The sequence below is a fragment of the Paramisgurnus dabryanus genome, chromosome 14 (genome assembly GCF_030506205.2).
Source record: "Paramisgurnus dabryanus chromosome 14, PD_genome_1.1, whole genome shotgun sequence".
In the NCBI taxonomy this organism is placed as follows: Eukaryota; Metazoa; Chordata; class Actinopteri; order Cypriniformes; family Cobitidae; genus Paramisgurnus; species Paramisgurnus dabryanus.
In genome coordinates, this window is record NC_133350.1 from 29,724,219 (window position 1) to 29,750,263 (window position 26,045).

General features: G+C 36.7%; 2 protein-coding genes and 1 long non-coding RNA gene across 3 annotated transcripts; 2 read left to right on the forward strand and 1 right to left on the reverse strand.

Annotated features, from left to right (window-relative positions):
• Nucleotides 1-341: 341 nt before the first annotated feature.
• Nucleotides 342-3,007, forward strand: npffl (neuropeptide FF-amide peptide precursor like). Its single transcript, XM_065242139.1, has 3 exons — nt 342-494; nt 1,003-1,124; nt 2,497-3,007. Exons 1-3 carry the CDS (start codon nt 342-344, stop codon nt 2,615-2,617), a joined length of 396 nt encoding a protein of 131 aa, XP_065098211.1. The 3' UTR covers nt 2,618-3,007.
• A 5,122-nt stretch (nt 3,008-8,129) lies between these two features.
• Nucleotides 8,130-25,777, forward strand: LOC135719301 (tripartite motif-containing protein 16-like). Its single transcript, XM_065241951.2, has 6 exons — nt 8,130-8,737; nt 10,083-10,178; nt 10,276-10,509; nt 24,234-24,384; nt 24,519-24,575; nt 25,583-25,777. The coding sequence occupies exons 1-6, from the start codon at nt 8,150-8,152 to the stop codon at nt 25,642-25,644; spliced, it is 1,188 nt and encodes a 395-aa protein (XP_065098023.1). The 5' UTR covers nt 8,130-8,149; the 3' UTR covers nt 25,645-25,777.
• On the reverse strand, nt 13,083-24,197 carry LOC135719302 (uncharacterized). The gene is made up of 5 exons (XR_010521065.2): nt 23,759-24,197; nt 14,300-14,356; nt 14,093-14,156; nt 13,745-13,806; nt 13,083-13,585 (listed from the first exon to the last, which is right to left on the reverse strand). It is a non-coding gene; the product is annotated as an uncharacterized lncRNA (long non-coding RNA).
• Nucleotides 25,778-26,045: the final 268 nt, after the last annotated feature.

The following is a 26,045-nucleotide window of genomic DNA, read 5'->3' on the forward strand; positions in this document are numbered from 1 at the left end:
TGAGGGTGAGTAAATTGTGGGGTTATTTACATGTTTAGCTAAACTATAAATTTCCCTGTTATCCATTTAATAAACTGTGTTAATGCCTGGGCTCCTGTGGGATTTTTAATACACACATTACCAAATTCCCAGCATCACAGAATGGACCATTCCTCATCCACTCAATAAACGCACATCACTTATCTCTGTCTGTCTCAGGGGATGTTGGAGGATATATAAGGACATTCACAAAGGCCAGTTTAAACGGTTGTGCACGGACACACCGGCGGTTTTTATAACCTATATCTAGTACAGATACACAGCAGAATTTATTTACATTTTGTTTCTGAGGTATTTAAGTAATGGATGGAGGCGTGTGGTTCATGTTATTGGGTGTGTTACTGGTAATGACCGATTTGAGTCAGTCCGTCCCAAAAGAAGCGCTTCTAGAGCAGAGCAAACACTTTCGGGAATCACCTGATGACTCGGACGACAATATGATAGAAAATCATGTGGTAAGAAACATCTGCTTTCAACATCTTGTTTTAAAACTTGTCTTGGGGAGTTTAGGCAAAATTGTACTGACATGCTGTATTGGTAGTTTTAAGGAAGGTACAGTAATGTAAAAACTTTTCTACACCCCATTGATGGTTAATTGTGGAGACTAAAATAATATTTATTTTGAAAAGTTTTTTTTTGATAGATAATCAGTAAAAAAAATCAATCTTTTAAAGGCCTAGGGTGCTTTTTCCACTGAAGAATATCTGTAAATATTTTATATTATTGTTTTAAGTAAATCATCTATATAATATCACTGTTTCAAAAAAAATGATCAGTGGTTGCATGGCCAAATATGTAATAATTTTAAAGTAAATTCAACTTGGAGGTTGAAATGTGTCATCTGACCTGAGAAGTGTAGTCCATAAATCTTTTTTTTTTTAAACAGAAAGTGTAATATTTTTTGGTTGAAACATTGACCTTTAAGAGAGCTAATAAATACTGCATGTCATTTGTGTCTAACAGATCACTGAAGGGCAGATGGAGGATCTATTGGAAGATCGTCTTCTGTTAGAAGTGTTGCAATCTTTACTACACAGCTCTCAGAGATATGAACGCAACCCTTCAGTGCTGCATCAGCCTCAGCGGTGTGTGTATTTTTAAAGAATTTTTTTACATTCAGTAAAATTGTCTATTACCAGAAGAGTTTGTAGTGTTTAGTATGAATGGAGAATTTGAGTCTCTGTTCCTCTTAAGGACGTGGAACAGACAGTGATGCAATGCTTTATTCATACTAAACAAAAACAGATTATATTACACAGGTAATTTTTCATTTGCAATCTACTTTACAAAAGCCGAAAATAAATGTTAAATACAAGTAAACCATCAAATATTCTATTTTTGTTTAAAAATACATATTTAGTTAGCTTCCAACCAAATGTGCATGTTCCCACCGCACCTCAGAGAGCTATCAAGGAATATAACTGCAACAATATAAAATTTTTAACACAAATCAAGTGGTTATATGATGAATCGAGATTTTATATAACATGTATAGTTTAATTTAATTGTTTAATTAATTCATGTCAGATGTGTTAAAGCAATGAATGTTGACCCTTCTATATGGACTATTGTGTGTAAAGGTCATTGCAGGTACTGGTTGATCTGAGGGGTGCATGTTGAGTACATTCTTTCTTATGAATTTTCTTAAATGTAGTTACATTTTTGAAAATTTCACGTGTCATGCTTTATTAGTGTCTGTAGTGTTATGTTAATAACTTGCAGATCTGACATACTTCAATCAAAATAAAAAAATACAGTCTTAAAATAGCTGCAAGCAGCAATAACCGGGATCAAGCCGAACAAGGGCACAAAAAGAAATAAAGTTGAGTTTGGATGAGCAGTTTAAAGAATGTAGGAAAACCTCACGATTTAAGATGAGAGAATTCAAATCTTTGTTCCGCAGGACTAAGCATAAGGCGAAACCATGTTTGGTATTGTTGGACGATTCAGGACTCCAAGAAAACAAGTTGTATGAAAATACGTTGACCGCAGCCATAGTTATAGGCATGTAAAACATTCGCCTGACCACTAGGTGGCGCTGTGATGAAACATGTGCATGCACCCGCAGTTCCTGATATACCACAAAGTACCAAGTGTCGCGTCAATTGGCAGAAGTTTGACAATGATACAGCCTCAAATAAGTTTTTTCGCACCCTAAGTAAAATTAGTTGATGCGGTATACAAAAAATTATTGGCAAATCGACACTAATTTCATAAATTTTGTACCCTGAGTGTCTCTAGATCCTACACACTGATTTTCACACAAATCGAACAAAAGTTCCAGGATCAGTTCGAAAAAGTAGCTTTTTGGAAAAACTCAAAATTACGTCATAGGCCCCAATTGGGGAATGACCCACACATGAAATATCCCATTTAATATTGGTATATGCTGTTAACATAAAATCTGTAAGCCCTATAAGTCTATAAGTGTTGTTGTTACTTTTTATGTTCCCCCAGGTTTGGTCGAGGTGCTCGCAGTGGTCTGTCAGCAGAGGAGTGGATACAGTCTCGAGACTGGGAAACAGTTCCCGGGCAGATCTGGAGCATGGCTGTGCCACAAAGATTTGGCAAAAAATAACACCAAACTTCATTAAAGCTTCAGTAATAAAGTATTCAAAAATCGTACATAATTCTACATTCCAGTAGAATCAGTCAGCTGATTTTTTTTTTCATTTCATCAACTGTACCAAAACCTTCTCTAGTAAAAATAATAAGACTCTTTACTGATGATGTTTAACTAGATCTATATGAGCGAGTATGAAAGCATGTTGTGATTTCTTCATCTATTACACCTCATGTACACCTCGCATGTGTTGTCTGTTGTTCTTCATACACTGTAACCAATAAGTTTTTTAGTTTGCAACTTTAGCTTGCTCAAATTTTTCATCATGAATGTGTCAAGATTGTTTATCTAAATGATGGTTGAAAAGCTTAGTTGCCTTCTCTAAAATGAAGAAGTTGTTGTAAAATAAAAACACACATGACTGGTCAAATAATCAGGATCACTGAAATGTTTCTATGACCTTCAAAAACCTTTTGATAATATGCAGCATGTGTGTGCATGTTTGAGTTTTGTGGACAAAAATGCAACAAAGTTTTTTTTTTTTTTTTTTTTAACTTAGTCCCAGTAATGAAGAAAATGCAGCAGTAATGCAGAACACATTCAATATGATTTAAAATCATCCCAGAGTAGATCTTATCACAAGCCGAACTAAACTGTGTAAAGGCTAAAACTAGGTACAGCAAAATGAGTTTAATAAATGAATCCAACAAAAAGGTCATCCAAACATGAAATGATGAATAAACACGGCTTGATCACGATGTGCATAACAGCACATGACTTAAATAACAGACCATGAGCAAGGAAAAACACTGCAATATACTGTATACACATGAGATAAAATAAAACACACCTAAAGACAATGATAAGATGAAGAAATTATATCCTATAGTACATTATATGAACACTAACTGACCAATTACCGGCTACATGAGCACTCAATTAAATGAAATAAAGTATTTAAGTTTTTGGGAGTCCCTATTATATAATAAAATAAAATAAATATCAACTTAAGTTAATCCAACTAAAGTAATGGTTTTGAGTCACCAGAATTTAATTAATGATTAAAATGATTAAGTTGACATATTTTGTTAAGGAAATCAGTTTCCTCAATGAGCACAATCACCAGAATTTTAATCACCGTCACCTGTCCCTCATTAGCCAGCGCATGCTATAAAAGCTACACTCTCCCTCACAGTCACTGTCTGCTCTCGTTTACACATACCACACTCCTGTGTGTATATAATGCTTTCTTACCTGATTCTACTTGTACTTACCGTCATAAGATTTGGATTGTCCTCTCATCCTCCAGTTGCTTTTGTCGGCTACATCATCTGTTAATTTGCAGGATAAGGAAAGTAATTCAACTGTTATCTGTGACTGTCATTGTGTATGTGTGGAGTTTCATGTTTCCATAGTTTATCTCATCTGCCACAACCATTTCATCTGTTGATATCGGCTTATATTTTAATAAACACTTACTTGTATACATCTGTCTGTGGTATCATAACAGAAGGAAGGAACTTGCCCTTCTCACCACCTACCGCAATGGCCTTAAATCTGATCTACTTCTCCAGTTATCTGCATTCGATGACTCCATGGGATTGGAAAGATTAATTCAATATGCCATCCATACAGAAAACTGTATGTATTCCTGCAGTGAAGATATTAAAGGACCCCCACATCATCTTTCCTCCACCAGCGAGAACCATCGTCTCCAGAAACAGTCAGAACATCAACGGCAGCTGACCCATGTGCCTCTGCCGGACACTATTAACGAGTGTCCCATCCGTCCTCCACAATCCTTGGTGAGTATGGTTCAACCCGAATCTCACAATTACTCCCAATTAACCACAAAAGTAAAGCTCCATCTGTCTGATTCCTCCTTTATAGTCACAGCCATCCTCGACTATGGTTGAGCTGGCAACTTAATCTCCTCAAAACTCTGCTTAAACCTCCGAATCCTCAAGTTTAGTCGGTAGCTGGACAGCCTCTAAACCGTACCTCCATTTGTTACTGCACTACCAACATCATTCTGACAGTGGGGGTGCTTCACCAAGAAAACATCAAGTTCCTGGTTCTGGAGAACTCAACAGCAGATGTCATACTAGGGTATTTACCGTGGCTGATTTACATGATCCGCAGCTCTCTTGGGACACCAGTGAGCTAAGGAGATGGAGCAATCACTGTTTCTTTCCTGTTTTCTGTAGTTACCTCTTCATCATCATCACCATCCCATGCCTTTTCTATAAACTTGACCTTAGAAGTGCATATAATCTCATTCGAATCCGAAGCTGAGATAAATGGAAGACCACTTTTGTGACCCCTACTGGCCATTTTGAATATTTGGTCATGCCATTTGGATTAGTCAATGCCCCCAACATCTTCCAAGATTTTAGGCACTCCATCTTCAGATACCTCGTCAACCAGTAAGTATTGAAGACATTGATGACATCTATTCTAAGAACACAGCAGAACACCATCTCTATGTTATGAAGTCATCCAATGCTTACGCCAACACCAGATGTACCTGAAGACAGAAAAATGTGAGTATCATCAATTCACCATACAATTTCTCGGATACAACGTCTACCAGGATGGAGTGAGTATGGACAAGAGGAAGGGGGAAACCATTACATCCTGGCCAACACCCATCACCATCAAAGACCTTCAAAGATTTCTGGGATTTTCTCCATTGTCCAACCTTTTACCACGCTACTCCAAGGTAAACCTAAAACTCTTACTTGGACCCCTGAAGCCAACTAAGCCTTTCAAATCCTCAAAATTGCTTTCACGTCTGCTCCCATACTCGTCCATACAGATCCCACGAAACCTTTTACTGTTGAAGTGGATGCTTCATCAACAGGTGTTGGAGCCATCCTATCACAGCAGCAGGGGAATCCACCTCTACTACTTCCATTGCTTTCTGTTCCCATAAATTCAGCCTGACGGATGTCAACTATGAGATTAGAAACCGTAAGTAACTCACCATTAAACTAGCCCTAGAGGAATGGAGATATTGGCTAGAAGGTGCGAGGCATCCCTCAACAGTACTTACAGACCACAAAAATGTGCAATACTTGCGTGATGCGAAACGACTTAACCCCTGACAAGCAAGCTGGGCTCTATTCTTTACAAGATTCCACTTCATCATCACTTATCGTCCAGGTAATAAAAATTGCAATGTCGATGCTCTATCCTGTTTGTATGCCTCACTGGGCTTTCCACCTAATCACAATTATGTACCACTCAACCATCATACACCGTTTATCACCAAGCACATACTTCTACTGGCAGTGGTCACCCCGGCGCAAACCAAACCCTCACACTGCTAAAACATTGCTTCTAGTGCCCCAACATGGCTCAGGACATCAGAAAGTTCGTGAGTGGATGCAAGGATTGTGCCATCTCAAAACTCCCTGTAGACTTCCCTCTGGCAAACTCCATTAATTTCCTATCCCAAATCATCCCTGGTCACATTTAGGAGTGGATTTTGCTACAGATTTTCCATCATCTCAAGGAAATACATGTATCTTCATTGTCGATCATGTCATCAAGTCAATTCGGTTAATACCACTTAAGGGCCCACTGCCATGTAAAGTGCTGAACTCCTTTTCCAACATGTTTTCAGATACTTCGGTATCTCTGAAGATATTGTGTCTGGCCGTGGTCCCCAGTTCATATCCCAAGTTGGAAATCCTTGATGAAGCTCCTAGATGTTATTGTTAGTCTCTCCTCTAGCTATTAACCTCAAATGAATGGGCAAACAGACAGGAAGATAAAGAAAAAGAGCAGATTCCTCTGAACCTTCCGCCTCCTGGAGCCAATATCTTCCCTGGGCCGAGTACGCACAAAACTTCCATCTGCAAACCACTGGTCTCACTCTGTTTCAGTGTGTGCTCAGCTACCAACCACCTCTGTTCCCCTGGACTAAGGAACTTTTGGAAGTCCCTCATTGGTTCCAGGAGAGTGAGAGGGTCTGGGACTCAGCTTACCATCAACTGCAGGGGGCTGTAAGGCGACAATGACGTACTGTGGATGCTCATTGTTCACCTCTATCCTTTTTGTCTGGAACCAAGATTTTGCCCTCTTGCTTGTGTGTTAAAACACTCATTTTAGGGGCATTTTCTCTTCTGCAAAGGGCAACATAATCTCATCAAGTATTCGGATGTATTCAAACTGATTCATGTTCCCTTGTATATGATAAATAGGTGATGAAAGGCTGAATCTTTGCCATCCTGACTACTATTTTTATTGCCATTTTAAAGCATTTTAGATTATTTTTGATGAGCATCCTAAACTTTGCTGCTTTTTTATAGGTTTTCTCGCTCAAATTTTGTTTTTATCAAATTGCATTGTTTCTCCGATTCTAATGGTCCACACACTTTTGGGGCCCCAAAAATCATTTTAATTTAAATGTATCTACCAACAAATTATAAAACACATTTATGGCTTGTTTCTGCATTTCCAGCTAAATTCCCCCCCCCCCCACCCCACACATTCACTGCATGGTTTTGTCCAGTCTGACCTAGCCTCAAGACTAGATTCAGTCAGTCACTGAGTGAGATCAGATGAAAAACTGCCAAATTAGTGATGGCTTTGATGATAAAGTATAAGTCTTTTTTTTAAAAAAAAAGGTAAATATAATTTATTTAGTGTCAGTAATAGCCAACTGCTACCTAATACTCAAAATCAGTAGGTTACATTTATCACCGCTGAAAATAAGGTGGATGTAATTTATGTCCAAATATAGATCTTGAATTTGCAGCCACTTGCCAGCATTCTCCTGTTAGCAAACTATGCTAGCTGACTTTTTGTTAACTACCACAATGTAACTTGTACACATGCAAGCCTCGATCTCACCTGCTCTTCCCTGGGAAGTTTCCCCAACTCTTCTCCCAGTTGAAGGTGGTAATCAGTGGTGGAACCCAGACTTTCTCGAATACTGCTTCAGAGCGGTATTCAAGGCTAAGCGTATCCCATCATGCATCATGTTCTGGATGTAAATTGTGAGACTTTTGCCCAAACCTCAAAAGATGTAATTGTAACTTTTAATGGTAAGTTAATAAATGGATATTACATATTTTAGTATAAAACAGAAAATGTTGCACATTTAATTGGTGCAAACATTGTTATATATTTTGTAAAACATCGGAATAAAAAATTAACTTTAATTAAACTGCATGCACAAAATGAATTTTTTACATGTGCAAAGAATTCTGCTTCTGACCGTTTGAAAGTGAAGAAAATATTCTTTAAGTTCAGCAAATAGGTCAGTATTATTAAATTTCAGACAAAGATTTTGGATAGCTAGGTTGGCTTGGTGCAAAATGGGTGTGGTAGGGGGCCCAACCTCATATTTTTCATAAGGCCATATGGTCACCCTAAAAATACAAGATGTCAGTTTGTAACACTGACACCTAGAGGACATTTAGTTCATGAACGAACACTAAAGTACCTTGCCTATGTTTTGAAGTTTTAAGTCATAAAGAGAAACCGAAACTACTTAAGAGCTTTTGAATGCGTCACTTTTCTTGTACATGCAGTAAAATGGCAGAAGCGAGCATTTCATGGGTTCAGGATCAGTTCATCTGTTCAATTTGCCTGGATCTCCTAAAGGATCCAGTGACCATTCCATGTGGACACAGTTACTGTATGAGCTGTATTACAGACTACTGGAATCAGGATAATCAGAGAGGAGTTTATAGCTGCCCACAATGCAGACAGACCTTCAATACAAGACCTGCTTTATATAAAAACACCACACTGGCTGAACTGGTGGAGAAACTGAAAAAGACAAGCCTTGAGACTGATCAATCTGATCTCAATTATGCTGGACCTGAAGATGTGAAGTGTGACATCTGTACTGGGAGAAAATACAAAGCTATCAAGTCCTGTCAGGTGTGCCGGAACTCTTACTGTCAAACTCACTTTGAACGTCATGAAGAACTTCAATCAGGAAGACAACACCGAGTGATTGATGTCCCTAGGAGACATCAGGAGATGATTTGCCCAAAACATAATATACTCCTTGTTTTCTGTCGCACTGATCAACAATGTATTTGTTTGCTTTGTACGATGAATGAACATACAAATCATGACATTGTATCAGTGTCGACAGAGAGAACTGAGAAACAGGTATGAACATATGCAAAATATATGAAATATATAGAAATCATGAGATTTGTATTTTATCTTAAATTATTATGCAACATACTTATGTAATTATGTTTGTCTACTATTATGTAAAACACTGATAAGATTATTAACTAGCATAAGCCACTCTTTAATCCTTTATGTAGGGCTGCATCTAGAATATTTATTATTATTGTTTAATGTTTAATGAAAATTAACTGTGGTTTTACTACAGTTAGAACAAAAAACAAACATGGTTACTGTAGTAAAACCATGGTTACAACAAAATAATCGTGGTTTTGACATGGTGTTCAAAAACCATAGTTATAGTTACTGTAGTAAAACCATGGTTTTGCTAATAGTAATCAATACACAAAAAAACACGGTGACTACACTTTTACTGCAAAAATTGTTAATTTTCATTAAATTTCACCAATTATTGTTTAATAAGTTTCAAGAATAGGATATTTACGTGTAGTAGTGCACAGAGTTTTACTAATATATTCTTTTTGATATTTTAAGCAGGCAGGGTATCTGATTTTGCTAACTTTAGCCTACTAGCACTGAAACCACGATCCCACCCTCCATTCAAATCACCATCCAAAGTCACACCTGAACACGCACAGACCAGAAGCCCATTCATGTCACCAGTGAGAAAACGTTGCAGTACAAAGTGAATAACATTACCAGAATAACCAACATAAACACAGCACGTTTACGGTTGTGTAGACATAGCAGTTTGCTTGTAATTTTAAAAACATAAATATTGATATGCCTATTCGTAAAGGAACACAAACTACATAAGCAACACCATTTTTATTAAAATACAATAGCTGAATCCATCTGTAAATAGAATCTGTGAGAGCATGGGCCTCATTATAAAAGTTAAGGGAGGTGTGTGCGGCCCAGATGCACCATAAGGCCAGCTCCATCACGGCCGACACAACTACCTCTAGTTCCAGCCCTGGGCAGAGTTCAGGATAGGGAACTTCGCTGAGTCAGGAGCACAAGCAAGCGTCTCTGGGTAGTCAGGGGAATGAGCACACATAGGGTGGCCATTCGTGCCAGTTCCGCCGGACACGTCCCGAACGTCATCGAGGTTCTCACATTTGAGTTAAAATATATTAGAAAATTAAGATTTATTTCTTTTAAGATATACAATCATTGTAGTTTCATACTTACCTTGAAATGTAAGAATTGAACACGAAATATTAAACCTTGATGACGTATGCTCGCAGGAACTTGGAGAGTGTTGTGTACAAATGAATGTGAAGATTTCTCACTGGTAAATTAATCTCCTTCAACCCAAACCGACCAGTTGAGTTTCTGTTATTTCTCTATTGAACAGAAACTACTTGAGGTCAACCAGAGAAAATTCCAGCAGAGAATCAAAGAGAAAGAGAAGGAGCTTCAGAATTTAAGAGGGGCTGTGAAGACTCACACGGTTTTGAGTTTTGATCAATAGAGAAACATAAATAGAAGAAGTGTTTCAGATTAAGTTTCAGTCTGATTTAAATGTTTTTCTCTGTGTGTTTTAACAGATCTCTGCACAGACAGCAGTGGAGGACAGTGAAAGGATCTTTACTGAAATGATCCGATCCATTGAGAGAAGACGCTCTGAGGTGACACAGCTGATCAGAGATCGGGAAAAGACTGCAGTGAGTCGAGCTGAAGAACTATTGAAGAAACTGCAGCAGGAGATTGATGATCTGAAGAGGAGAAATGAGGAGATGAAGAAACTTTCAAAAAATAAAGACCACATCAGTTTCCTTCAGGTAATTCAACTCTGTACAGTACAACATACATTACCATAAATACATCTTGACTTTAAAGAGATACTGTGAGTGTTATTGACGGAAAGTGCAACAACAGTTTCATTTCTTTTCTTTTGTATTTATTTATTTATTTTATTGTATTTGGCATGTAAGTTGTGAAAAAAACATTGGTAAGATTTTGAAGGTGATGTTACCTGTCAGTCGGTCACTTCAATTGTTCACTGCTCTCAGACTAGAAGTGTGACGAGGGTTTTCTCTTGGTGTTGGCGAGAAGGCGTGGTGTGGTTTCTGTTTCCCCCCTGTTTCTACATCTAATGGTAAATGGTAATGGTAAATGGTAAATGGAATGCATTTATATAGCGCTTTCATAGACCAATGGCCATCCAAAGCGCTTTACAATTTTGCCTCACATTCACCCATTCACTCACACATTCATACACCGACGGCGGTGTCAGCCATGCAAGGCGCCATCCAGCTCGTCGGGAGCAGATGGGGTTAGGTGTCTTGCTCAAGGACACCTCGACACTTGGTCAGGTGGAGCCGGGGTTTGAACCACCAACCTTCCTATTTGTAGACAACCTACATGAACCACTCAACCACTGCCGCCCCAAAAAAGCTAATTCTCTAAAAGAGCTTGCACAGGTGTTTCCATGTCCTTTAAAAAATTACATTAAGCATGCTGAGGCAGCGCTCGTGGATGAGTCGTGTTCCCACTGCTGGAAGATGGCCATCGCAGATTTACAGTCAAGGATCCAGTACCTGAAAAGCAGCAGAGGTACTGTCTCACTGCCTTGAACTTTTGGTCCTTCTCACAAGCACATTGTTATGGGCAGCGGGCAGGGCAACTTCAGGATTACAGTGAGGGCTTCTCCTACAAGGAAACAACCTTTTGGGGCCCCTCACTCTTCTAATCCACAGCCAGTAGAAAGCTGAAAAATAAGAGTGCTATCCCTGTAGAGCTCTTTCCTTCAGCTCTCCTGCAGACAACCAGATGTCTATGGTGGTGAGCCTACCCCCTCTAGGGATGACCTAGATGCGTTACCTCCCTCTGAGGGCAATCCAGAGATGATGGCTATGTTTGCCCAGGGGTGACTTTCTTCCAAGAGGTGCATTAGGAGCTTACTAGGTTGTGGAAGGCACCTTTTACTGCCAGAAACTGCACTGGTACCTACTCTTCCCTCACCACTGTTGATGGTGGGGCAGCCAAGAGGTACATAGGGGGCCCCACAGTGGAGCTGGTCATGATGCAATTGTGTCTGGACGTAGCTGCCACCTGGTGGGACAAACTGTGGTATAGTTCAATACACCTCCTGCCCAGTTAGTGGCCCTATGCACCTATGTTATTCAACAGAATACGTATGTATGGAGGAGAGGAAGAGAACCAGGTGCAAAGAAGTTTATTAAAGAAAGTTATAGTTAACCTTGGTTGTGACTGCTTTGTTTCTACTACATACACAACACAAACCATGTCTCCCCTCAAGGGCCTATAAGTACTCATCCAGTCTGACTGGCTATCACAGTTCTACTGGCGAAGGATGCAATAGAGCAGGTCCCTCCAGCCGATATGAGATCAGGGTTTTACAGCCTCTACTTCATTGAACCCAAGAAAACAGTGGGTTACATCCAATCTTGGATCAGAGTTTTTTTTTAAACCAAGCACTTCACAACTTTTCAAAATGCTGATGCAGAAACATCTCCAATTCGTCCCCAAGATTGGTTTGCAGCTATGAACCTGAAGGATGCGTACTTCCATGTCTCCATTCTCCCCCGAAAATTATTATTTTTTTGGATGGGAGAACTTATCAGTACAAAGTCCTGTTCTTTGTGCTGTCCCTGTCTTCGCACTTCACACCGACCTGTCGACCTTTACTCCATGATCAGACCCTTCCTTTCTTCAGGCAAGGTGGCCCTCAGAACAGGGGGCACTCCTTCATGCAGTCAACAAGCTCTCGTGAGCAGTGTTCTGGAGGCATTTGGAGGTAGACCTGTTTGCTTCTCCCGAAACTTCCTATTGCCATTATCTTTTCCCCCTGAACTCTTACACTCGACGCAGATTGGTCTCTCTAGCGAGTTCCCAATTTGTCTTTCATCAACATGATGTTTCCGTTTCGTAAGGGAACGCAAGTTACGTTCTGCCTCCTCTCATTGTTTGTGCTCAAATAAAAATATATTCTGAATAAATATTTTTTAAAGAAAGATGCACTGTTAATGTACACTGTTAACGATTTCCCTGTATTTTTACAGTACGGTACTGGCAGCACGGTTGCCAGTGAGTTACTGTATTTTGGTTTTACAGTACTGTACTGTAATACCATTTTACAGTACACAAACTAGTACTGTATAGTTACAAAGCAGTACTGTACTGTAATTTTACAATATTTTATTACAGTAGTCTATTTTTACAGTAATTTACTGTAATGTCTATATTGACCCATAAATACTATTTATTACTTATTACAGTTAATACAATAATATTATATAAAATAGCTAGAGATTTAGGTTTAAATCTATAGTTATTAATATGGTAAAAATGCTAAATTAAAACATAATGAATTAAAAGGCAATCCAAGCAATGTATGTATCAAAATTTTATTTAAAAAAACATTTAATTGAAACAAACATATTTAAAACAAGATTTTAAACAATAATAAACATATAATCAAGTAACATAAAATAAAATCAACAAGTATAAACAAGTTTGGAGACCCCTGCTGTAACATATTTAACTCTGGCAAATAGAACACTGTTCCATAGTTTGAAGTTTTCAGTTTAAAGTCCATCATCGACTAAAAGGTAACATTTCACTGTGGTAAAAAGAACACTGGCCCATAGTTTTAAATATTCTACTTGAATTTCATTTAAAACTAAAAATAAATGCATTAAACTGTGGCAGACAGACCACAGTGGCCTTTACTTTGAAGTCGTCCATTCGAACTCAATCAGGGACTGCATGAAGCTGTTCACATGGGGGTTAATGGCCACAGCTTTTCTCTGCACCAAGTTCCTTGTCTTTTTGCTTGCTCCTTGTCTGGATGTGCACTTTTTCCCATCTTTGGAATTCATTCTATCCAGAAACCTGTTAGAAATATCATAAACATTAAGTCAACAAATATAAGATAGAAAAAGATTCTTAAAAAATTAAACTCAGCCTTGAATTTACTCCTATTCTGAAACCTTTTGCTCTTATTCTACTGTTCCACACCTAATTTCACTAAAATACAGAAGATTCACTTACCGCTGAACAAACTCTTTCATCAATGGACAGCATCCACCTGGATCCTGTCATGATTGAATGTCCTGAACAGAAAGTACAATTGTTACTGATTTGGACACAACTTTTTATTCTGAAAACAAAATCTTTTGTCAATAAAGTCCAGGGACACCTCTGCTAAATAAATACAATTATTGAATTAAATTTCTTATAACCAAAGTCTGAATATTTCTGTTTGTATATTTCTACATGGCAAACTAAGACAATTGTGTACATGTTGTGTATGGTCGTGTTACAGTGTTGTGTGTGAATGAGTGAATGAGTGTATACATGGGTATTTAAAGAAACTGTAGTGGTAAAGTGCAAACTTACCGAACATAATGTGCTTGGTGTGTGTCTGGTATCACCCGTTGTGCCTCCACATCTGCCTTAACTCCTGATAAAGTGCAAGGACACTCATGTAAACGACAAATAAAAAGTGATTAGCCACATTCCTGTGTAATTTTGCATGTGACGTGAAAGCATTTAATATTGCAGTCAAAAAAATACATGACTTGTAACTGTACATCATGTACTTGCCTGGTGCCTTTAAAGATGATCCATCTTACCCAATCCAGCTTACAAGCAATGGTAAGACTGTAAAAAAGACAAATGTTACAAAATCTGTTAGCCATAGAAATAAGTAGACATTGTGAAGGAAATGGTAAAAGAAAATTTAGTAACACTTTACTATAAGAGTTTATTCCTTAACATTTGGTAATGCCTTAGCTAATATGAACTAACAATGAACAATATATTTTACAACATTAATAATATTTGATAATGTTCATTGTGCAGAGACAAAGTGATTGATTAAAAAATGTATTAAGTGTTTAAATCTAATATCATGCTATGCTAACAAATAAAACATTACTGTAAGTGTTAAGTCAGTTGTAAAACAAATATATATATATATATATATATATATATATATATATATATATATATATATATATATTAGTTGTTATATTATATCTAAATATCTAAATAAGTCTTTTTTTAATTATAACATCTTGTCTACAGAAAATCTCTGAAAATGTCTCGTTTAGTGCAGAAAATAGCGATTTATAGTGACAAGGTAAAAAGACTGTCCCTTTAATGTTTTACCCGGACCGGCTGCGGTGTAACACTATTTCACGCAAAGTTTTTTAACAAGTTAGTAGCTAGCTGCTCACTTTAAAGATAAACATGATCGCCTACAGATGTGGCCTTTAAAAACGCGCGTTTTCTCCCGCGGCATTCGCCAAATCGTCTCGCGGAGTCACGCAGAATTCTGCAAGTGTTTTCGGGGGGGCTACTTTCCCTTTTCCCTTAATGTGTTTCGCTTCACAGAAAATCCACCAGGTGGCGCATAAAAAACTACATTTTTATATGCGTTGTCATTGCGGTTGTTTCCAGAAGTTAATAAGGGCATTGCTGAATATTTAATATTTCTATTAAAACAGCAAAGTGACGTCAACCCCTTCTTGCCAGCATAACAGCGCATACATTTATTAAGATGACTGTACGTGCAATGGGCATTTATACTAAGTGCAACAAAGAATTTAGTGTGAGCCTAATACCCTTAACTCTATTTACAATGAATATCTTAATTATTTGTGTTGTCGAATTTTGACACCGTTTCATTGTTTGTTCATAATATTAATAATTATGTCCGTTTTTCTAAAAGTATTACTATTTTAAAGAGATTCATGTGGTATAAAAATACATGTTTTAAAGTTAAAAATGTTGTAAAAATATATTAGTATTATTGTTCTTAATATATTAAGAACAATAATATGACACATGTATATTGCGCTAAAATGCTATACATATGGAAAGAGGAATTCTTCTCAACCACCACCAATAAAGTAAAAAAAAATATTCTTTAGAAAAATAGCGTTTAAACCCACGCAGAGCGAACAAGAAAACATGGGCCTATGCTTACATACTGTACAGTGGGCATATGATATCTTTATTTAGTTTTACATATTTAAAACTTTAATAATACCTTTCTTGCGCATATAGGCAGTCAGTGTTATGATTTTTTTTTATCCTTTCAGCCGTTATTCATAACAATAAACAGATTTCCTTATTGAAAGAAAAACGTAGAAAATGTTATTATGGGTATAGTTGATGCAAATAAAGTGTGCAGTATACAAAAAATGCAAACAAATTATTTCTAAAAGTGGCAAGATTTTAAAAAGATAAAGGTGGTATAAAGAAAGACATGAGAAAAGTAGAGGTATGCAAAAGAGCACAGTTTAGTTATTGTTAATTAAAGCGGTTTTATACACCTTTGTTTGAATTGACAAGCATTTTATTCGCCACTTTCAACACATTTTGTGATTCATTTACTGATTTATTACAGAAAATTGTTGTCAGAAGCAAAGCTATTGTACAAAGCATCTTTATATGTATGTTTTAAAGTTAAAAATGTTGTAAAAAATATATTAGTATTCTTTAATTTAAGAATAACAATATGATACATTTATATTGCGCTAAAATGCAATATACATTATTCTGCAAGCAATATAAATTATTCTCAACCACCACCAATAAAGTGTAAACATTATTCTTTAGAAAAAAAACGGCGTTTAAACCCGTGTTGCGTGGAGCGAACAAGAAAACATATGCTTACATGCTTATTCGGCATATGATATCTTTTTTATTTAGTTTTACAGTTTTAAAAGTGGCAAAAAAGTTCTTAAAATCTAATGAATACTGGTTTTGTAAAATGTATATAACTGCAGATGCGTGCGTGGGATCCGGGCAGGTATCATTTTCCTCCAGACCTTGACGCATGGTCGCGGGAAGGCGAGAAATATATTTTTTTTAGGTTAAAATATTTTGCACAATTGATATATTACTTATGAATATTTTAGGAAATTATTTTTGACACACGTAGGTTATTACGTGTATTTTGGATTTTAATTTCATTACTGTGCCTATCCGTGGCCTCATCCGAGCGCACTTTCTCCGCCTTGCATCTTTTGAAGACATTGGTATGCAGCACCATGACCCAGAAAAGACTCACACACCTTTCCCTGATGCATGCCCACACAGAAATACTGAACTCCCTGGATATTTGTCCTCTAGCTCATGAGAGACTTTGGAATCTCTATACAACCGGCGCAATTCGCGAGGCGAGTTTTTTCTGTTCGAGTAAAGAGCGCGTTGATAATATGCGTATTAACGGAATGACAACGCGGGTTTGTTTATTACATGGATGCGCAGCAGCACAAAAACGCTTTTTAATATGAAAAATTAAAGGATTAAAATGTAACAGATTATTATTGAGTCTCTTGGACATAAATGATGACCAATTATGAGACGTTAGAAGGCGCAAAGAGCTGCTTCATCTGTAGCTAAGTAAATAAATGCTTTGCTTTAAACAAATGCATCTACTTTTAAATGTTTTTTTTTAAATGCTACCCAACGGATTTATTGTATATAATGACTCTGCACCTGTAGATATGGTGAGATGAGAAAACATTTTAAGTAATGCTTTTAAAAAAAACATTTCGCTGTCCAAGTGCTGAAATGGCTCTCCACACGTTTGTAAATTCTTTATCTTTTGTTTGTAACAAATAAAGTATTTTTACAGTACAAACCTTATATAAAGCCTATTCTAAAAATGTAATTATACACCATGTTTTTCTTATTAAAAGTATACAATATCAGAACTAAACCCATTATTATTTTTGTTCAAATTATGAATTATTTATATGTTTAAAAAAGACAGTAATAGTACTATTTAGTAAAAAAAGATCTATATAAAAATATACTAGGTATGTTAATGTAAGAATATTTTACATCTGTTAATCGACGTGTGATCTTAACTTAAAAACGAAAGTAAAATATGTTCGTCCGCATGGACATTGAAAACTGTGAAGTTTAATTAATATTATATGTTGTTATAATATTATATGTTGTATGTAAATTGTAACGAAAGTAATTCCCCCTGGGATAAGTATTTTTGCTTCTGATTAATAGCGCATATTCATCTGAGAACTGATGATGTCTGTGTTTCAGACCCTGGCTGTGTGCCCTGAAGTGTATATGACAATAAAGTAGTAAATCTCAATGTATTTATTTTTAAAATGTATTTTAAATAGGCCTATAGGCTCATAGGTTTTTTGGTTAAAAAAATTCACAGCACCCCCTGTTCAAAATGACTTCCAGCGGCCCTGCCTTGACGCTTTGTGTGTTCGACTTTAAATGGTGCGGCGCTGACTGGTCGGCGTATGACATCAGAGTACCGCGAGAGCAAAGGTAAAGTCGGACCATTTGTAACATTTCGACTTGCTCTCGCGGTACTTTGATGTCTTAGTTGCCGAACTGTCTGCGCAGCGCCACATAGAAACGCCCTTTGACTCTTTAAGGCAAAGTACCAGCAACATGAGAAGTGGTGGCACGCAAAAGAAAGTGAAGGTACGCAGTACGCTAAAATATAAAGTGTCTGTACTGCGAGCACTGGTTTAGTTATTTACATCGTGTGTTGCTCTTTCACCATTGTGCACCCGCGCACTCGCTCTGTAGTTTGTAGCTCGCGCTCCGGCTTCGATAAACAATGCCCGTTTCTCAATACCAAGTAGGGGAGAGTGGGGCAAAGTGAGCCAGTGGGTAAGTTGACCCACCCCCTTTATCTAGGCAACCATACAGATTTGTAGCCGTGTGACCACAAATACAGGTAGCAACCATAATTTATATTTGGCTATGTTAAAGAGAAGGACAAATTAAAGAGTTATGATTAAAGTATGATTTAAAAAAAAAAAAAAAAAAGTTTTTATCCTATCAAAGTAAAATGTATACATACCAGGTATAATGGCTGTTATGTCAAAGTAGATTTATCCAGGTCTAAATATTTATACCATACATATTGGTGATAGGCTAATGTATAAAACCATGTGAATGATTTAGCTAAAGATTAGCCTGAATTACTAAGCTAGGCAGTTTTCCAAAACGGTGGCTGTGGGGCAAAGTGAACCAGATGGGGTAAACTGAACCAGGGGTTCAACCCCACCATGAGGCACTGTAACCATTGAACATGTTTCATAACAAAAAGAGCCTAGGTTATATCAACATATGTCAAATTAAGTTACCTGATATCCACTTAATTTTATAAGTTATAAACATTCATTTAAAATAACATACAGCGTATGTATTAGGCCTATTTGCTTAAATAGCATTTTAACAAAGAAACTGCAAGGGTTGAAATTAAAACCCAACGCGCTGGTGAAAACTGGATAAACCGGTTTTCTTTTGATTCCCTGATGATGAGGTGATCGATTAGCATTGGGGGTTGGCAAAGAATTGGCAGACCTAGGGGTGGGTGGTTTTTAATTTCTTGACTCTGTGTCACTGGTAGCTGCTAAAACAAGCAGCTAAACCATGTACAATTAATTACATTTTGGAATTAACTTCCTTCATGTCTTTTTATTTATACACTGTAAAAAATATTTTCTGAATTTTTAAGTAGTTAGCATTAAATATGTTTACAAACAATTGGTTTACAAACTCTGGGATGTTTGTGATTATCATCATTCAGAAAAGTGGTGCTTGTGTTTAGACTTGTGTTTTACGTGATTAAATCATGAAGATTACATTAGTTTCTTTTCAGTGTAGAACAGTTTGTAATCAAAATGCAAAAATATAGTATATTTATAAACATCGCTGAAACAAAGAGTGAATTAAAATTAAAAAAGTAATAAAGTTAAAGCTGCTGATAATTTTGTTTATATTTACTAGCCTTTTCTGAGTGAAAAATGTTTAGATTTTGTTAAGTAGCCTAAATCCTACTCCAATTTATTTCAGTGTGGGTTTCTCATTTTTATCAGGTTTCTTTTGCTTTTCAAAGGGCCGTCTACCTTTGCTACCGCCAGTGCTTTAATGTGGGCCGGTAGGCGCCAGTACTCAGTACCGCCACTTCCAAATATAGCTCTTGCGTACCACCACCTCTCCCTGCGCCCAGAACGTACTTCTAGCGTACCAGAACGCTCATTTGCACATCTGTTTAAATCAGAGGCTTAATTTAATCCTTTGGCTGCGCTGCCGCTTTTCAAAGCGCCCTTCACAATGCAAGCTACCTAATTCGTCCCACCGAGAGCAGAGACTACATTACCCATACACCTTTGAGTTTTACAAGTTAAAAGCGCATGCGTAGCTTTTGCTGCTGTCAATAGGCTTGTTCGACTTCATGCGGCGCCCCGAGAATCGACAGCCGGAAGACGTCACAGTATCGCGAGAGCGAGGCGAAATATGATTTCTTGAATCATTTTCGCGGTACTCTGACGTCATCCGGCTGTCGGTTCTTGTGGCGCCGCATGAAGTCGAACAAGCATAGTGTTAACAACGTGGTTTGGAGAGGTGTGTGAAACGCGCAACCATAGCTGCTCTGTTAAAATGAAAATACAATGAATACTTAATATGCCCTCCTGGTTTTAGACTCTGAGGAGTAAAAGAACAAGGCCAGAATCAGAGGACTCTCGCTGGCTGACATCCCACCAAGCCAGAATGATATCGCTGCAGGTACCCTTTTGTAGGTACTACGTGACAATCTCTGCTGTCGCGGCTGTCAGCTTGGTTCCCCTCGACGCAACTTCGGATTTCCTCAGACGATGTGCAGTGTAAAAACATTATTGAAATTGTATTATACATACTTGCTAAACTACAAGTGAACAAAATTTCAATGAATTTGAACGACGTGCACAGGAGTTTTATCACCCGCAAAATGGAAAACAATGGGACAAAATAAAGTGATGACTTTCGAGTTTCAAATGGCCAATATTTTGTTATTCTTGAACCCATAGACATGGTCTTGGTGTCCAGAGAGTATCTTTGCCCGACAGCGACAATATGTTATTAAAAAATAAATTACATCATTATGGATAAATGAGTGCTTGCAGAATATACATATTTGAGAATGCTTATCAGTACTTTTTTGTTTCTTTAACTTTAAAGATGAATATTCTTCTTTAGAGATGGGCAATTTTCAGCAATAGCACATTATATTCAACATTTTGAGCTCATAAAAAAGATTTTTCGCTTATTTAAATGATTTTTTTTATGTTTTTATGCACGTTTAGTTTTGGTGCAATTTCATCAAAAGCTTATAATTAGGAAATACACACAACACGCTTAACGTATATTTTATATATCTTAAAAATGTTGTAAAAATTGCGTATTCTTATATAATAAGAATAACAATATGATACATTTATATTGCGCTCAAAATGATTTAGAAATGGAAAATGGAATTGTTCTCAACTGAGTGCTTGCAGAATATATAGGCTATATTTGAGAATGCTTGTCAGTACTTTTTTGTTTCTTCAACTTTAAAGATGAATATTCTCCTTTAGAGATGGGCAATTTTCAGCAATAGCACATTATATTCAACATTTTGAGCTCATAAAAAAGATTTTTCGCTTATTTAAATTGCTTTTTTATGTTTTTATGCACGTTTAGTTTTGGTGCAATTTCATCAAAAGCTTGTAATTAGGAAATTCACACAACATAACGTATATTTTCCATATGTTAAAAATGTTGTAAAAATTGCGTATTCTTATATAATAAGAATAAAAATATGATATATTTATATTGCGCTCAAAATGATTTAGAAATGGAAAAAGGAATTCTTCTCAACTACCACCAATAAAGTTTGTTTGTTACCAACACCCTGATGAAGGCCAGTGGGCCGATACGCGTTGGTGTTTTAATGTTTTAGCCCTTGAATATCAATAAAGGCTTTTTAACTTTTGCATCCTACTGAGTGCCTGGACTTGGAATTTGTTTTTCCAATTCTTTTTCAATACCACCAATAAAGTTTTAAAATTCTTCTTTAGAAAAACGGCATTTAAACCCACGTGCACCGAACAAGAAAACGTATGCTTACATACAGTCCGTGTATGATATATTTTTTATTTAGTTTTACATATTTTTATTTATATGCATTTAATAATAGTCTACCGTAAGGTCATAATGTACACACTGTTAAAAATGATTCAGTGGCTTTGTAAATATCCATAAAATAAATGATTAAAGTAACTTAATAAAATCTCTTAATGCAGTTATGCGATTTTTTTAGTTGGAAAATAAATTACTTAAAATAGAACAGATATTTTGTGTAAAATGTACATATATTATTTGATGTATACGCCTTAATAATATAAGTATTACATTTACAGATTATTTTAGTCAATATATTTAAAAAGGTCAGAGTAATATATTTAAGTTTTTTAAACTGTAATAATTGCATATTTCAAATTATTATTATTTCTATTTGACATCAAAAATGTGTAAGTTTTACGCCTAACTTGAAGTATGAATTACTTATATTTTCACATTGATATTATTTGAGTAAATGTAGGCAAAAAATAAATTAATAATAAGTAGAAAAAATGTCAATTTTAAACAATCACATAGCCAACGGTTTTTAATCAGCAACAAAGAAACTGCACATTTTGCCGATGACAAACACCTCAGAAACTCCTCCAATTTATGAATATTTACACTCACAATATGATTTTATTTCCTTAGTACAAAAGTATAACATATTATACAAATTCTCAGTGAAATGTATTAAACACCAATGCATACTTTTTATCGTGTTTCATACCATGTAAAGGGAAACATGATAATATAAAAAGTAGCCTACTGTTCAGTAATGCAGAAAAGCGCACCGTACATGTTAAAGCTATTAAAACGTTCAGATGCAAAAATGAACTAAATGTAAAATTAGATAAACTAGTTAATGATATTGCGTAAATGCGCTCGGTCTCTTCAAAGGTCTTCGCGAATTATTTTGTTATTAGACTCGATTATCATACATCACGTCTCTTCTACTGTAAGTACACGGAAAAAATAAGACAAATGATGCGCGTTTGAGTCCGATTTTTATGAAGAATATGTGACTGTTTATGTAACTGGCAAAAGAAAACTTCGCCAACAAAATGTTTGCCAAAAAGCATGCATTTGTATGACATCAAAGTCTATCGCCTAAACATTGATAATCCGTGTCATGTTACTTCAATATCATACAGTATACGCTAAGCATGAAGTCGAGCACACACATTGTCGTCAGTATGGCCTACATGAAACACGCCTGCCCTCTACAGGTTTTTATATTTCCTGCGTCCCCCACCGAACTCCCCTTCTGCGGGATCTCGCAGAATTTCGGAAGTCTCCGCGGCATTCTGCTCTCAGAAACGCGCATTTTTAAAGGCCACATCTGTAAATCTGAGCAATCCTGGTGATGCCAGTTTCCTACACGATGTTATTATGGACTATTTTACATCCAGCGATGAAGGATCAGATGACAGAGACGAGAAGACAAAGGTACGTAAATGCGGAGCCCATTCTCTTTTCGTGCATTGATTTGATGTGTTTTGGAAACTTATATACAGCGTGTAATGCATCTGAAGTGGTGGAAACAATATGCCATAAAAATGTATTGGACAACTTACTGGACGTGTAAAACGCTTTAGAGAAGATATTCTCTGCTTTTGCTGATATACCGTAATATAATAACAACAATACGCGCGGCAATCCCTTTCGTTCATCTGATATTAAGATGAGCCCAGGTCTGAATGATATTTGGTCGAAGTTAAAGCTGCGATGAGTTCGATGCATGTATCCAGTTAAATATGAGGTTTCTTGTTTTCACGTCTGTGGAGGAGGACTGCGGTACTACAGTATGATGTGTACGGCGTGTCAAGTCCTGTCTGTTTACAACCACGAGTCAGCCTTGCCAAACAGTCGAACTTACACAATATAAACTCACCAAAACCCTCATAATTTAGTTAAAACAACCCTATATTCATTAAAAAAGGTGTAAAGCGAGTTAAAGCAGCGGTAGACATCTGTGTGTAACGTTAGCTTACTTTCTGAGGGAGATTGAAACTTTGTTGGCGACCGTTTTTTTCTCTCATTGCACGTTTAAAACAATATTGTGACAAACTATTGACAACATTCTTAAACTAAAAATTAAGTTTTCATGAAACAGAAATATTTAAAACTTACCGAACTGCCAGAAATCAATCATCCTCCTTCAGCTGCAGCCAGGAGTTGTGCTCTCTCTCCCTCTGTGTGATTTGACTCTGGCGCACTTTCTCTGATTATTGCAAGTACACCTGGCACATTACAGCAATGGCTACAGGTTACATCAAGACCAAAATATACTGTAAAATTTTCCCGCTCAAACAAATTTACCCAGAATGCATTATGAACTGCAGTACTGTACTGTAATGTATACATACAGTATAGTACTGTGGATTTTTACAGTAATGTACTGCTAAATCTACAGCGACATCTAACAGTGTATGTAAAATTTCAGATTTGTGTAAACCACAAAAGCTAAAAGAGAAAAGATCAGGCTGAAGGGCTCAGTAAAATTAATTAAATGAACACAAATCAGATTGTCATTTTTGGTGTGTTGTATTGTAAGTTTATGGTGTGAAGAAACTTAAGTTTTTGTCATTGTGTTGTGTTCACGTAGAGTTTTCAGTCTGTCTCTACATCTCCTGAGTCTACAGAGGAAATCACTGTCAGTTCTTTTCGCTTTTTTGATGTGAGAGAATCTGTCACTAAACTTAAAAAAAAGATGGAGGATTTCTGCAAAGAAGAGACTGAAAAGATATCTGGCAAAGGTAAATAGACATCTATAACTAATACTCTAAGTCCTACAGTAGCGTAAAATATAACAAAAGAAATACAAAGCTGATTAAAATTATCAAGATTTTACATGAGAATTAATCTAATAATGTCACTTTGTTTTCTATAGTTTCATACATTGAAATTATTCCCAATGAACCCAAGATCAGAGTGGAGTTCCTACAGTGTAAGACACAACAACACAAACACATTATATGTAATGATGATGAGGCAGAAGCCTTGCTTGAATCCATTTTGCAGTTGTTTATTAAAAACAGCCAAAAGCAGACAAACCCAAAACGTAATCCAAATCAGAAATTAGACAGTCCAATTCATGCCACAAATTATACCAAGAGGCAATAATACCAAGGCAGGAAATGGTCATACACGTGGCTAACAAACAGACAATGAAATAAACACATGATAAGGCAGGTAAACTGGCAATACTTCGCATTGAGTACGAAACCGTCTACTTCCATATCATCTATTAGGCAAAAAACAGTAGGCGAGGTGAGTGGTATGTCCGAATTCATAGTATTCGATAAACAGTAGGCGAAAAATACCTAGATGACCTACTACTTCTGGCAAGATCCCAAAGTGTTCATTCAATGGACACTTGCCATCCTGTGATCCCCAAGAGAGAAATTTTCCAAAGATAAAGAAGAGGCGTTGAGATGCGTTGTTTTATTCAAAAATGCCCGAAAACTATATCACGGCTTATTCAAATCCTAATACATATATTAAACAGCTGTCCCTTGTGTTTAAATTGCTCTAGTTTAACCTCATTTCAATTAATGACTGACTTGTTGTTATGATGACGCAGGTCACATGATTTATCAACATGGCGGATGCAGTACATCCGAAGTCAACATTCAGTCTTAATGATTAATGGTAAACAACCTTGGCTTGCTGTCCTTGAAGGAAGCTCTGTACCTGAGCTCTGAACCTTCAGATAGAGCAAACCTGAGGCGTCTTTTATCATAAACCCCTTTAAAGCGTCTGCAGCAGGTACTTATTTTGACAGGACACGTGATGCACAGTGTTGGGAAAGTTCCCTTTCTACATGAACTAGTTCAGTTCACAGTTCACAAATTTTAAAAGGAACTAGTTCAGATCATAGTTCATATTTCAAGACACATTTAGCTGTATACATAAAAATGTTATTATATTAATTAAACAAGTTATCTTCCTCAGATTTCAGATGGTTCTCTCTGGATCCAAACACAGCACATAAACGTATCTGTCTGTCTGTCTGAAGAGAACAGAGCGGCTACAGAAACTGACATACTTCAGCAGTATCCTGATCATCCAGACAGATTTGATTCTTGGTCTCAGGTGTTGTGTAGAGAGAGTTTATGTGGACGCTGTTACTGGGAGATTGAGTGGAGTGGGAGTAAAGGTGTGAGTATATCAGTGTCATATAAGAGCATCAGCAGGAAGGGAACAGGTGATGAGTGTGCATTTGGATATAATGATCAGTCCTGGAAACTGCTCTGCTCTCCGTCTAAATGCTCATTCTGGCACAATAAGATAAAGACAGATCTCCCAGTAGTGTCCAGTTCTTGTAGAATAGGAGTGTATGTGGATCACAGTGCAGGAAGTTTGTCTTTCTTCAGCATCTCTGATGACACAATGACCCTCATCCACAGAGTCAACA

Excerpts from the sequence above, each read along its gene's own strand:
- npffl (XM_065242139.1), top strand. The coding sequence starts at position 342 with ATGGATGGAGGCGTGTGGTTCATGTTATTGGGTGTGTTACTGGTAATG. Across the intron at positions 495-1,002 it reads ATATGATAGAAAATCATGTG|ATCACTGAAGGGCAGATGGA; the intron begins GTAAGAAACATC and ends TGTGTCTAACAG. Across the intron at positions 1,125-2,496 it reads GTGCTGCATCAGCCTCAGCG|GTTTGGTCGAGGTGCTCGCA; the intron begins GTGTGTGTATTT and ends ATGTTCCCCCAG.
- LOC135719301 (XM_065241951.2), top strand. The coding sequence starts at position 8,150 with ATGGCAGAAGCGAGCATTTCATGGGTTCAGGATCAGTTCATCTGTTCA. Across the intron at positions 10,179-10,275 it reads GGGCTGTGAAGACTCACACG|ATCTCTGCACAGACAGCAGT; the intron begins GTTTTGAGTTTT and ends GTGTTTTAACAG. Across the intron at positions 24,576-25,582 it reads CAGAGTGGAGTTCCTACAGT|ATTTCAGATGGTTCTCTCTG; the intron begins GTAAGACACAAC and ends TATCTTCCTCAG.